Consider the following 14,778-nt stretch of genomic DNA (forward strand, 5'->3'; position numbering starts at 1 on the left):
TGTCATGGTCACTCTGTACCTGGTGAGGGCTGCTGTGCAGTGGTTCCAAGGCACACATCTGTGCGCTAAGTTCATGTATGGCTGTCCAAGGCACACATCTGTGCTCTAAGTTCATGTGTGATCTCTCTCTGGTCCTTTCACAGATGACCTCCATTAGCAAGACTGTCTATTTTCAGACGTGACTAAGAGAATTTCTGTGTCCTTTCTCCTGTGGAGACAATAAAATGACTTTAAGTGGTGTCTTATCTCCTTGACACAGGGTCTCACTCCGTGAGCCCACCTGGCCTTCCACTTGAGGTGCCCTCCTGCTGTGGTCTGGGGTGTGCCTGGATTCACGGGCACAGGCACCTCCGCACTCTGCGTTAGGTTCCTTTAAGCACTAAGTTTTATGTCTTAGATATCCATGCCAGAGATAAAAATCAAGAGGCTGTATCCATTTCTCAGTGGATATCGTTGCAAACACAGTAATGTTGAGTTTTCCTAAGGTGTTTTCCTCCCTTCTGTAGATTTTTCATGATGTGGCATATAAAGCCAAGGAGCGAGATGACCTTCTGACCGGGATAGATGAGTTCCTGGACCAGGTGACTGTGCTCCCTCCAGGGGAGTGGGACCCATCCATTAGAATTGAGCCACCCAAAAATGTCCCTTCCCAGGTAACGTATGCATATAAGCTATTTGTGGCTGCTGTTCTTTCCACAGACAAGCAAAAGTTATGTCTGTTTATGCCAAATATACCAAGACTTGTCCCTGTTTGGGAGCTCTTGAATGTCAGACTAGGAATAAAAGACTAATCTGTAATAACAGGTAGGCCCTGATGTGTTGAGATATCATTGTCTTTTGTTTTGTTGTTGTTGTTTTCTTTTGGTTTTGAGACAGGGTTTCTCTGTAGCTTTGGAGCCTGTCCTGGAACTAGTTCTTGTAGAACAGGCTGGCTTCGAACTCACAGAGATCCATCTGCCTCTGCCTCCCAAGTGCTGGGATTAAAGGAGTGTGCCAACCCTGCCCGGCTAAAATATCATTGTTAACTGGGAATGGAGTTCTCGCCACATTGGGAAGGACTGATCTAGAGTGAAGGAGGGGAGAGGGAAAGTATTTCCTGGAAATACATTGTATACAAAATATTCAAGTTAAAAAAAAAAACATGGTATAATGAAAGAACAAATAGGTTTCTAAGGTTCTCTGACGTACCGAGGATGGGAAGAGAGCTTCTGTATGTACCAGATGAGGACAGACATTTTTATCCATGTAAATTTGGCCTTCCCAGATGCCCGCCCCTGCTCTTGTCTCTAGTTTACAGAATTGACTGATCTAGGGTAATATTTTAAAGGTCGGTGAGACAGGGATGCAGACCTGAAACTGAGGCTGAAACCCATGTGATGCCCTATGCGTTAATCTCACCAGCTGGGAGGCAGACAGAAGGATTATAAATGCAAAGCCAGCCCGAGTTACATACCAAGTTCCATGCCTGCCTGGACTGTATAGTAAGATCCTGGCTCCACAAAACAAAACAACAAGGATTATTTGAATATGGCAGCACATGCCTTTAATCCCAGAACTCAGAAGCAAGAGATCTTTGTGGGTTCAAGATCAGTGTATATATGGAGTTTCAGGACTACAGAAAGACCCTGTCAAAGCAATGACAAAAAACAAAATTAATAATTGATTGAGGGAAGAAAAGGGAGAAGGAGGTAAAGACATCACGCACTAGTTGAGTACATGTACACACACATGACCACACATGTTACATATATACACACACACACACAAGCTGGGGTGGTGGCACATGTCTATACTTGAGTTCTTCCCAAGGTCCTGCACATATGATGTCCCTACTGCAAAAACAAATAGATACGTGATTGGGAGTTGGGTCCCAGTCCTCCCGGCGCCCGGGCGGGCTCCACTGCCTTTGTTTCTGTGGCCTGCCTGCACCAAGGAGGGTAGGCGCTTTGTTTGCGAGCTGCCCATCCAGCACAGAGGCCTGATCTCTCCGCCCCAGGAGAACCAGCGTTGGGGAGAACCAGCGTTGCGGAGAACCAGCATTGGGGAGAACCAGCGTTGGGACGAGCCAGGGTTGGGCACGGAGACCTGATCCCTTGGTGCCAGGAGAGCCAACATTGGTGAGGCCGCGTTGGGTAGGCAAGGAGACCTGATCTGGTAAAAGAAGACCCATAAGGGAGTATTTGGAAGAAGAGATGGGCAGACGCCAAAGCAAGAATTCGCCCAACAAACTGAAAAGCAACATGAAGCCACCAGAATCCAGCGACCTCACAACGGAAGGTCATGAACACCTTAATCAAGAAGGAGAAAAGTTTGACTTCATGAAAGTGATTGACGCCCTTAAACAGCATGTAAAAAACGCCCTTATAGAAATGGATGAGAAATATAACAGAAAGTTTGAAGAATTGAATAAATCAGTGAATGATACCCTAGAAAACCAAGGAAAAACAATCAAACAGATAATGGAAACAGTTCAAGACTTGAAAACTGAAATAGAGGCAAAGAAGAAAACACAAACAGAGGGCCGGCTGGACATGGAAAATCTAGGTAAACGAATAGAGACTACAGAAACAAGCATAACCAGCAGAATACAAGAGATAGAAGAAAGACTCTCAGATTCTGAAGATACCATAGAGAAAATAAACACACTGATCAAAGAAAACAGCAAGTCCAACAAACTCTCATCACAAAACATTCAGGAAATATGGGACACAATAAAAAGACCAAACCTAAGAATAATAGGAGTAGAAGAAGGAGAAGAAGTGCAGCTCAATGGTCCAGAAAATATATTTAATAAAATTATAGAAGAAAACTTTCCCAACCTAAAGAAAGATATACCTATGAAGGTGCAAGAAGCATACAGAACACCGAATAGGCTGGATCAAAAAAAAACATCCCCTCGCCATATAATTATCAAAACACAAAGCATTCAGAATAAGGAAAAAATATTAAGAGCGGCAAAGGAAAAAGGCCAAATTACTTACAAAGGTAAACCTATCAGACTTACACCTGACTTTTCCATGGAAACCATGAAAGCCAGAAGGTCCTGGATAGATGTACTGCAGAAACTGAGAGACCATGGATGCAAGCCCAGATTACTATACCCAGCCAAGCTTTCGTTCACTATAAATGGAGAAAATAAAATTTTCCAGGATAAAAACAAATTCAAACAATATGCAGCCACAAATCCAGCCTTACAGAAAGTAATAGAAGGAAAATCACTAACCAAGGAATCCAATAATGACCACAATAACTCAGACATCTAGAGACCCTTCATCAACACAAACCAAAGAAGGGATACACACAAACTCTACGACTAAAAAAAAATGACCGGAGTTAACAACCACTGGTCATTAATATCACTTAATGTCAATGGTCTCAACTCACCTATAAAAAGGCACAGGCTAAGAGATTGGATAAGAAAACAGGATCCAACATTCTGCTGTTTACAAGAAACACACCTCAACCACAAAGACAGGCACCTACTCAGAGTAAAGGGTTGGGAAAAGGCCTATCAAGCAAATGGACCTAAGAAACAAGCAGGTGTGGCCATACTAATCTCTAACAAAGTTGACTTCAAACTTAAATCAATCAGAAGAGATGGAGAGGGGCATTTTATATTCATAACAGGAACAGTTCATCAGGATGAAGTCTCAATCCTGAACATCTATGCCCCTAATATAAAAGCACCCACGTACATAAAAGAAACATTGCTAAAATTCAAGGCAGCCATCAAACCGCACACACTAATAGTAGGAGATTTCAACACTCCTCTCTCACCAATGGACAGGTCAATCAGACAGAAACCTAACAGAGAAATAAGACAACTAATGGAGGTAATGAAACAAATGGACTTAACAGACATCTATAGAACATTCCACCCAAATAGGAAAGAATACACCTTCTTCTCTGCAGCTCATGGAACCTTCTCGAAAATCGACCACATAGTCGGTAACAAAGCAAACATCCACAGTTACAAAAAAGTATTACTAACCACCTGTGTCTTATCAGATCACCATGGATTAAAGTTAGAATTCAACAACAAGGCTACCCCCGGAAAGCCCACAAAGTCATGGAAACTGAACAGCCAACTACTGAACCACACCTGGATTAAGGAAGAAATAAAGAAAGAAATTAAAGTATTCCTGGAATTAAATGAAAATAAAGAAACAACATACTCAAACTTATGGGACACTATGAAAGCAGTCCTAAGAGGAAAGTTCATAGCACTAAGTGCCCACTTAAAGAAAACAGAGAAAGCTCACATTGGAGACTTAACAGCCCACCTGAAAGCTCTAGAAAAAAAAGAAGCAGACTCACCTAGGAGGAGTAGGAGACTGGAAATAATCAAACTGAGGGCTGAAATCAATAAAATAGAAACACAGAGAACAATCCAAAGAATCAGTGAAACAAAAAGCTGGTTCCTGGAGAAAATCAACAAGATTGACAAACCCCTATCCAAACTAATCAAACGGCAGAGAGAGAATTTGCAAATTAATAAGATCAGAAATGAAAAGGGGGACATAACCACAGACACAGAGGAAATTCAGAGAATCATTAGATCTTACTACAAAAGCCTATACGCCACAAAACTGGAAAATGTAAAGGAAATGGATACTTTCTTAGATAAATACCATTTACCAAAGTTAAATCAGGACCAGGTGAACAATCTAAATAGACCTGTTAGTCACGAAGAATTAGAAGAGGTTATCAAAAACCTCCCTACCAAAAAAAGCCCAGGACCAGATGGTTTCAATGCGGAATTCTACCAGAACTTCCAAGAAGACCTAATACCTATACTCCTTAATGTATTTCACAATATAGAAACAGAAGGGTCATTACCAAATTCCTTTTATGAAGCTACAGTTACTCTGATACCAAAACCACACAAAGACTCAACCAGGAAAGAGAATTACAGGCCGATCTCACTCATGAATATCGATGCAAAAATCCTCAACAAAATACTGGCAAACCGAATCCAAGAACACATCCGAAAAATTATCCATTATGATCAAGTAGGCTTCATTCCTGAGATGCAGGGCTGGTTCAACATACGAAAATCTATCAATGTAATCCAGCATATAAATAAACTGAAACAAATAGATACGTAAAGAAAAGAAAAGATTTAAAGTAAGGACAGTTAAATCCACTACATTATGGAATAATATGGATCTGGGAAGAGGAATAAAAATTTCTTAGCCAGCCTCGGTGGCACATGCCTATAACTCTAACACCTGAGAGGCAGAGACAGGAAGATCAGAAGTTCAAGGTCATCCTCAGTTAAATATTGAATTTGAGGTCAATTTGGGTTTCAAGAAATCATCTCTCGAAAATGAATAAAACCTTGCAGTAATAGCCTCAGTTATTAAGTAGACACACCTGGGAAGACAGAACCTCAAAGAGTTGCCTTCACCAGACTGGCCTGCAGACATGACTACAGGGTGTGTTCTTCATTGTTAATTCATGCAGGGGAGCCTAGTCTCATTATGGTGGATAATGTGATCCTGGGACAGGTGGTTTTGTTGTACAAGGAAGGTAGAAAGGCAGAGAGACAAAGCCAATAAGCAGCCTTCACCCATGGTCTCTGCTTCAGTTCCTGCCTCCAGCTTTGAACCTCAGCTTTCCTCATTGATGGATGGTGAAGTGTAGTAAAGAACAAACCCCAGTCTCCCCGAGTTGGTATCAGTCATGGCGTTTATCACAGCAGTGGAAACCTAACTAGGAAAGACCCAAAATGTGACTAGACCTCTCAGCCATTTCAGTCCCTTGGGGGAGCCTCCCATTGACTATCACAACAAAGACCAGTATTTCCATAGGGTCTAATTCTCTACAGTGGTGCAACCACCCTAGAAGATTCCAGCCAGGGCTTGTTAAGATTAACCCCTTCTGGTCCTGACTGAAGGCAGGTTTTGCTGTGAGGCCACTCTACCTTGAGACCAAAGCAGGCTTGGTCCCAGCCATCCATCCCAGAAGGCTGTTCACATCACCCCTGAGAGATAAGCAGGGTCAAAGCACTGACAAGAGTCAAAGGTCACCTTCCAGAGCAGATCTAGAGCTGTGAGTGGCTCTAGCAGATGTGATAACTCAAATAGACTCAACAGACATCGATAAAACATTCCATCCAAACAGAAAAGAAAATACCTTCTTCTCAGCACCTCATGGAACCTTCTCAAAAATTGAGCACATACTGGGTAACAAAGCAAACCACAACAGACACAAAACATTTGAAACACCCCATGCATCTTATCAGATCTCCATGGCTTAAAATTAGAATTCAACAGCAATGCTAATTCCAGAGCCCACAAACACATGGAAATTAAACAATGCTCACCAGCCTCGGGTCTCCTTGCCTTCCAGGTTGCTGGATGAAAGCAGGCTATGTAGATTCAGGTAGGGGTTCAGGGAGATGCGGTAGTCCTTTTGGGGGCTCAACCAACAGTGACACCCCAGGGGTGGTTGGCAGGGGCACATTGTCCTTCAGGAGGCCTCTAACAAAAACTGGGGCCTCAGAGCCCCACAGGGGCTGGGTGTGGAATGAGCTGGGATGCTGGGGAATGCAGACTCATGGGCTCCCGGTCACCCCAGAAGGGCCCAGCAGTGGTGGTAGTAAGGGATTGTGGCTTCCCTCAGCAGGTTTCAGTCCCAGAGCCAGCATCACCATCTGAAGACACCTCCCAAGGAGGGAATTGACAGGTTGGGCACCTGCCTGGAGGTACCCAGAGGAGAGTCTCCCAGGATCTCAGGTTTCTTCTGACTCTGGGTGTGCAGGGCTAACTGGAGCAGGGCAGTGGACAGGGTAGGTCTGCTGAGCCGTAGCATGGAGTGGGCACACCCAAAAGGCCCTGTTGGCCACTGGCACTTCATGCAGCAGAGGATTGAGCAGCAGTTGGAGGGAGGTAGATGGGCCCAGATTGTCCAACAGCTGCAGGACGTTTGGCTCAGGCGGGAGTCCCTTGCCTCGATTGGGTGCCGTGGCCTGGGCAGCAATGAGTGCTGTCAGCATGCTGCGGCCAGGAGGACCTAGAGCAAAGAAGGACATACGAAGGTGACTGCCACCCAGGGCCAGGCTACCTGCCCTCTGTTCTGCAGCCTCTGCCATCTCTGCTGTCTCATACTCGAGTACTGCAAAGCCCCCCAGCTGCCCACCCTGGCCACATGGCAGGTGAAAGAAGGTGGGCATATCGACCGCGGACAGTGCCTGGTGCAGGGCATCCACATCATTGAAGCCAGGTGGCAGATGGTCCACACAGAGGCACCGAGAGTGCAACAAGGCAGGAGACAGCGGCCCAGCATCTGTGCAATCCACATACAGTGTTTAGGGGCTCAGTGGTTTGCACAGTAAATCAGCCTTGCCCTGGCAGCCGAGCCTTTCTTAATGTACTCTGCAAGCCATAGCCCTTAGAGTGGCCTGTGCGCTCTCTGTACACTACGAAGCAGCGCTCCAGGCTGCCAAAGGGCCGCACCAGCTCCTCACACTGTGCCTGGGTCAGGCTGGGTGGCAGCTTGGCCACACACAACAGAGCATCTGTAGGCTGCAGCTGAACTGACAGCTCCGGCTCTCGAAGCCGGCTCTGGTGGAAGGCCTTGATGGCAGCTTAGCCTGATCCCCTTCCAGCAGGGTCACGAAAGCTGTCCCTTTGTATTTGTCCACCAACTGTCCTTGAGTTCATAGTCGCTCAGAAGATCGCGATAGCCTACTTCCTGGTTGGTCAAGTCCCCCGGAAGGCCCCGGGTCAGTATCATGGCAGCGGTTATGGAACTGGCACTCAGTAGTTCCAGGCGCTTCCGGATCTCTTCCGGTTCCAAGGACAGCAGCTCCTGTTCAGGTGCTCATCGATAGGCGGTCCACAAAGTTTCCCCTTTGGCCTCTGCCTCCAAGTTGACCAGCGGCCAGTGAGTCAAGAACTTTAAATCTTTGAAGGAAGAATTTGAAGAAGACACTAGAAGATGGAAAGATGTTCCATGCTCTCGGGTAGGCAGAATTAACGTAGTCAAAATGGCAATCTTACCAAAACCAATCTACATACTCAAAGCCACGTGTATCAAAATCCCAGCAAAATTCTTCACAGACCTCAAAAGAACAATACTCAACCTCATATGGAAAAGCAAAAAGTCCACGATAACCAAAAGAATCCTGTACAATAAAGGAACTTCTGAAGGCCTCACAATCCCTGACTCAAACTCTACTACAGAGCTACAATACTGAAACCGTCTGGTATTGCCATAAGAGCACACAGGAGGACCAATGGAACTGAATCAAAGAATGGATATCAATCCACACACCTACAAACACCTGATATTTGACAAAGAAGTAAAATATATAAAATATTAAAAAAGAAAGCATATTCAACAAATGGTGCTGGCATAACTGAATATCAATATGTCGAGGAATGAAATAGGTCCAACTATCGCCATGGACAAAGCACAAATCCAGAAGGATCAAAGATCTCAACATGACACCAATCACACTGAACCTCATGGAAGAAAAAGTGGGAAATACAGACATTCCAGTAAAAAATGTGGTATGGACCTAAACAGAGAACTCTCAACAGATGAATCTAAAATGGCTGAAAGACAATTAAGGAAATGGTCACATCCTTAGCCTTCAGAGAAATGCATATGTAAATAACTCTGATACAACATCTTATGCCTGTCAGAATGGCCAAGATCAAAACACCAATGACAGCATATTCTGGAGAGGATATATGGTGGGGTAAATGGTACACTCCTGCATTGCTGGTAGGAATGAAAGCTGATACTGCCACTTTGAGCATCAGTATGGTGATTTTTCCAAAAATTAGGAAACAACCTTCCTAATTGGATATATATATCCAATGGATGAGCAATCATACCACAAGGGCATGTGCTCAACTATGTTCATACCAGTATTGTTTTTCGTAGCCAGAAACTGGAAACAACCTAAATGCCCCTCGACTGAAAAATACATAAAGAAAATGTGGTACATTTACACAATGGAATACTACACAGCAAAAAAAAAAAATAATGACATCTTGAAATTTGCAGGCAAATGGATGGATGTAGAAAGCATCATATTGAAGGAGGTAACCCAGACCCAGAAAGACAAATATCATGCACTCCCTCATGAGTGGACATAAAGCAAAGAAAACCCATCCAACCATTCACAACCCAAAGAACCTGGACAACAAAGAGGACCCTAAGAGTGACACACAGGGATCTAATGGACATGGTAAGTAGGAAAAGACAACTCCTGAGTAAACTGTGAGCATGGGGGTCATAGGAGAGGGTAGAGGGGAGGGGGATGATGGGAGGGGAAGGGAGAAAATTATATCTCACTAAAAACGATAAATGATTGAAAAAAGTAGAACTGGGAGTGGATAGCTGATCTTGTGGTTTGGTCTAGGGTTCGACTGCAGGACAAACAGGCAGTGGAGACATTTGTAGAAGGTGGTGTGTGGCAGTGAGGGACTGGAGGTCAGACGGTGACAACAATGAGAGCCTTAGCAGTAGCAGATGGCTCAATGCATTTGGCAATGGATGGTATTTCTGAGGCATGAGATCATAAAGACCTGGAATTAGAACAACACTAACTGTTCCAGGGTTTAGAATCCACATAGACAGAGACACAAAACAGAATTTAAATCATCAAAGTAGCCACGAGAGCTAAAGGAGTCTAAAAACACTCAGAAAAGTTACTTGGGAGTTGCCCTAGCTCCGAGGTCTGCTCTAAATTTTTCATTTGCATTCTCAACTATTTTGGTGGTTATTTGGTTTATTTTGGGAGGATTTCCCCTCTACTTCCCCTAAAATTTTGGCCCAGAACATCCGGTTTCATTGAAGAAACCACATGTGCCTCCCCCTTCAGAGGTGTGGATTCCGGGACCACTGATAGATTTTTTTTCCTCTGATCACTTTGAACATATCAACACACTGCCTGCTGGGGTCCTAGTTTTCTGTCTGGTAGGAAATTGGATGAGGAGCTTATGGAGAAAATGTGATAACGTCTATTCTTCTCAGCCCCGTAGAAGTTAGTCACTTGCCCTGGAGTGTCCTGGGAAACAGAGCATTCCCACAGCATCCCATAGTCAATCAGAGGCTACCATGTTACTCTGATCAATCTGAGTCTACTACAAAAGGAATTGATTGCTTTGAGGACGGATGTGATGGGTTCCATGAGCCAAAAGTCATGACAGTATGTTAGGGTCTGTGAGAAGTGGACCATGCTCCCCATCCACTAATAGATGGGGGTCAGTGTGTGCCAGTTGGAAATGTCAACTTGACACACGCTGGAGTAATCTGAGGAAGAAGGAACTTAACTATCTAATAAGTAAGTCTATGGGGAATTTCAATCAGTGTCTGATGTCCCTGGGTTGGAGGTCATGGGTGTATCTATAAAATAAGCTGTCTTAGAGAGGAAAGGAGAGCAAGTCAGTAAGTGGCTTTACTCCATGGTACCTGCTTTGGTTCCTGCCTCGAGGTTCTGGTCTTGACTTCCTGCCCTGACTTCCACTCATGGTAGCTTCTGATAGGAAAGTGAAAGGGAAGTAAACCTTCCTTCCTCAAGTTGTTTTTGGTCATGATGTTTCTTCACAGGAAGAGAAAGCAAGTATATTTACCTGCTCAGCAGGTCCAGTTATTCCAGGGTCTAGAGAGGTGCTACCTGAAAGAACATGGGCGCAAGAGAAGAATGAGGCCAAGCCAAATTCTCTTGTCAAAGCCTCCATTTTTTAGCATAATGGCAGTGGCTTATATAGCCCCTGGATGAGGGACCTGAATTGGGTTGGGGGCCTTTGCCAAGGCAGCAAAGTCACTAGTCAGCACACCTGGTAAGTGGAAACATTACTTTTGTGGCTCTGCTTAACAAACAGCTCTCAAGGTAGCTAGGATGTGGGGGCTCTCTACAAACATTCTTGGGACAATGGTCCCTCCTATCAAGAAAGTTGGGATTTGTGGCAGCTTTCATGAGAAAATAGCTCTCAAGATAGTGAGGCTTTCTGCAAACATTCTTAGGACAATGGTGCCTGCAATCATCTTTGGGAAAATGGCTCCTGAAAAGTATACAGTGTCCATAATGGTGAAGGACAACATCCAGAGCCTGTTATAATTCACATGATTCCAACTACTGTGATTATTAAAGTGGAAAGGGTTTCTATTAGGGCTTGGATGTGTAATACCCAAAGAAAGATCCCGTGTTTGAAATCTGATCTCTAGCATGTCGCCATGTTTCAAAGTTGGAGAACCTGGTAAATAAACCCAGAAGGAAAAGATAGGGCATGTGGTGTTGTAGAATATTATTTCAAGGTGTGTGACTTCTGTTTAGGTTGCACTTGTTGAACTATGTGAAGCTGTGATGCTTTGCCTGTCTAAAACACCTGGTGGGCTAATGAAGATTTTAATGGCCAAACGTAAGGCAGGAGAAAGGATAGGTTGGTCAGTCACACAGAGAGTATAAATGGAAGGAGAAATCGTAGAGGAAGGAACAGAGAAAGAGCAAGAGAACAAGGAGAGCAGGATGCTAGGGGAAGCTATCCAGTTATCCAGACACTGAGTAATAATCAAAGAAAGATACACAGAGTGCTTTAAAAAAAAAAACAAAAAACTAAAAAGCCCAGAGCCAGAGGGAAAGGTGGACAAAATAATTCAAAGATAAGAAAAACTGGAAAGGAACAAGCCAAGCTAAGGCTAGGCATTGTAAGTAGAAGAAGCTACTGTGTATAATTTAATTGGGAGCTGGGTGTCAGGTCCCCAAAAGAACAAAAGAATGAAAGAACAGACACGATGAACAAAAAAGGGAGATATAGTGAATGCTAACTGGGTGTAACCAGCCTCCCCAGGCCCCTACCTGCCAACTGACCAGGGCAGCCTTCCTGTACTTAGGGACAGAATGTGAAGAAAACCAGTGATCTAAGCCAAGCCATCATTGGTCCATTTCTTGCTCTGACCTCACAATGACAGAACCCTGTTTCTTAACTGCTCTGGCTGAGGCTGCCTCCTCTCCTTACAGTTGAGAGAGGCTCCTGACAGATCTGCAGTTGAAAGAGTGATTTAGATAGAAGTGAGCTGGTCCCACTTGGTGGATATTCATGAGCTGTTGAATCTGAACACAGTGAGTTTCCTTCTAAGGTCACAGATTTGGGGTTTAGAGGTATATGTTTCCAGGATTGAAAATAACCCTTTCTTCCTTTCTTTCTTCCTCGGTCTGGGGTATAATTGGGGCAATTTTTATCATCTGCATCAATTAGATGTTTACTCTACTTTAACCTTTAGTTTTAATATTTCTCTGGGTTCATTCCTTCATTAACCATTTTAAAACATTTGTGTACATTGACTCTACAACATGAGTATTCTCTCAGTGACATTTACCTACACGCACATGGAAAGCTTTGACCACATTCCCCTGATCTCACTGCCTCCTGCCCACCCTTTCCAAGTCCCTTGGTGTTCTCACTTAATAACTCAGTCAGGTACTTTCCAAGTCTAGGCCAAGTCATGTGGACTTTTGTCCTGAGGACTGACAGGCACACTGGATGGTGTCCTAAGGAAGGGCACAGATGGATGTCTGCCTGTGCTCTAGCAGAAAGCCTCCTACAAAGAGGTTGTCTTAGGATCTTCCTGGCAGTTCAAAGTCAGGGCTGGAGAGGGCCAGAGGTAAGAGTTAGATCCCATTTTGTGATGCTAATGATGGAACAGGGCAGCTGAAAAGGATTCAAGAACAGAAAAAGTGAAAGTCTAAAAGAACCCTTTCTTTGAGGAAGAGAGGAAGTTTCCTTGGTGGGACATAGCACACCAGGTCCCTCCACCATCTTCTGTCCTTCTGTGTGCCTGAAACTGACCTTTTGTGGGACATTTTCATTTTCTATCAGGGAGCAGGGCGATTGCAGTACTAAAGCTCATGTGTTATCAGTCACGGAGTGGGGGCAATAATCATTTGGAAGCAAAGGATCAGTTCTGCTGGCCAGAGACCTCAAGGAACACGCTTTAGAACAACACTACCTAGTGCTGGGATGTTCTGCCCAGCACTCCAGAGACCCACCCCAAATACCTGTCCTTTTGGAAAAACAGGGGGACATTTTGTTGACAAGGACTGCCTTTATTTGATTATCACAAGCCTGGGCTAGAGGAAAATTCTTTCATCTCATCTTTTCTTTATTTTTCCAGACATGGAGCCTCTCAGTGTGGCTCTGGCTGTTATGGACCTTGGTTTGTAGACCAGGCTGGCCTTGTCCTCACAAAGAGCTGCTAGCCAGTAACTAAGTGTATAATGTGTGCACATATGATGCCTTAGGGGTGTGAACTTTCTATTGACAGGGATCATCCTGCTTGAACTTTCGTAAACTTCCATCCAGTTTCTTTGGCTTATGCCCCATAGCTGGTTCTGGGTGGGTCCTGTGAGGTCCATTTAAAGGGTAAATCTGTTGATTACTTAGGTAAGGTGAAGGCAGCATAGCTTCAAGAACACAAAAAGGCTGAGTGCCACCCTCCCACCTCAGGTGTTGATGTCACACTCATGACACACTTGTGTCCATTGTGATGAGGAGCGGCGGGCCGCTTCCTGCCACCCGGCTAGCTGTGCCTGAAATAATTACACAGAAACTGTATTCTTTTAAACACTGACTGGCCCATTAGTTCCAGCCTCTTATTGGCTAGCTCTTACATATTGATCTAACCCATTTCTAATAATCTGTGTAACACCACAAGGTGGCTTACCAGGAAATATCTTAACCTGTGTATGTCTGGAGTGGGAGAATCTTGGCAACTACTTGACTCAGCTTCTTCCTCCAAGCATCTTGTTCTGTGTACCCTGCCTTACTAATTTTCTGTCCTATTAAAGGGCCAAGATTAAATTTCATTTAACCAATGAAATCAACACAAAACAGAAGACTCTCACCCATCATTTTCCCTTTTCCTGTTTAAACAAAAAAGAAAAGCTTTCACTTTAACATAGTAAGATTACATATAACAAAACATTAATCAAGGAAGAACTACAGGTACGATATCTATTTTATTCTTTATCATAACTAAGGAAAACTATAACTATAACTATCTATCTATTCTTCAACTCCATCAAAGACTCCAGAAGGATATAATATTACCTAAGTAAATGAGAAGTAAGCAACTTACAAAATTCTAGGAATCACAGAGACATCTCGCTGCCTGGACAGTCACCCAAAGTTCCTCTGTACCATTGGGGCATCCATCTTCGGCCTACAGGCCCATAGTATCCAGAGCCATTTCCATGAAGCAGGAAATTTCAAAGGCAGGTTAGTCACAATCTGTTGTGTCCTGCAGAATGTCTCGCAGAAACTTTCATGAATCAGGAACCCTGAAAGATCATATCACCTTTAGGGAAGTCAGCAGTACTCCTTCTGTGGGTTCTTTGTGTCCAGTCCAGTTTATGCAACAGTCCAGGCAAGAGCAGTTTCTTGCCAAAATGGCTATCAAACTCCATAAGGAGCCTCTTCGATGCCCATCTTCCTCTTGAAGTAGATTGTTGCTGCCAGAAGCAGATGTGTCTCATTGTCATGAAAAGCCCTAAGTTATTAAAACATTAAATGCCATATTCTGCAGTCTTTGAAAGATATGAAAAATGTCTATCTAATTGAAATATATCTCTATATATCTAGAAAATCTAACTAACATGACTACAAATTTGACTATTGTAGATGATTATCCATTAACAACCTGTATACATTACATTTTTAAATGAACTACACAATCACAATACCTTGATCAAATTTAGAAATACATATACATATAACAAAATTGACCTTAAAATCCACAAAATGCAAATTATTCATATCT

The 14,778-nt window shown here is 43.7% G+C and overlaps 1 protein-coding gene and 1 pseudogene across 1 annotated transcript in view; one reads left to right on the top strand and one right to left on the bottom strand.

Moving 5' to 3' along the window:
- Positions 1-791, top strand: part of LOC142844140 (electroneutral sodium bicarbonate exchanger 1-like) — a 36,168-nt gene extending 35,377 nt beyond the window's left edge. Inside the window, exon 10 of the mRNA XM_075962439.1 lies at positions 507-791. Coding sequence (XP_075818554.1) covers positions 507-791 — 285 coding nt within the window. The remainder of the gene's footprint in view (positions 1-506) is intronic.
- A 5,533-nt stretch (positions 792-6,324) lies between these two features.
- LOC142844141 (ribonucleoprotein PTB-binding 1 pseudogene) lies at positions 6,325-10,490 on the bottom strand (annotated as a pseudogene).
- Positions 10,491-14,778: the final 4,288 nt, after the last annotated feature.

Source organism: Microtus pennsylvanicus, chromosome 2, assembly GCF_037038515.1.
Source record: "Microtus pennsylvanicus isolate mMicPen1 chromosome 2, mMicPen1.hap1, whole genome shotgun sequence".
In the NCBI taxonomy this organism is placed as follows: domain Eukaryota; kingdom Metazoa; phylum Chordata; class Mammalia; order Rodentia; family Cricetidae; genus Microtus; species Microtus pennsylvanicus.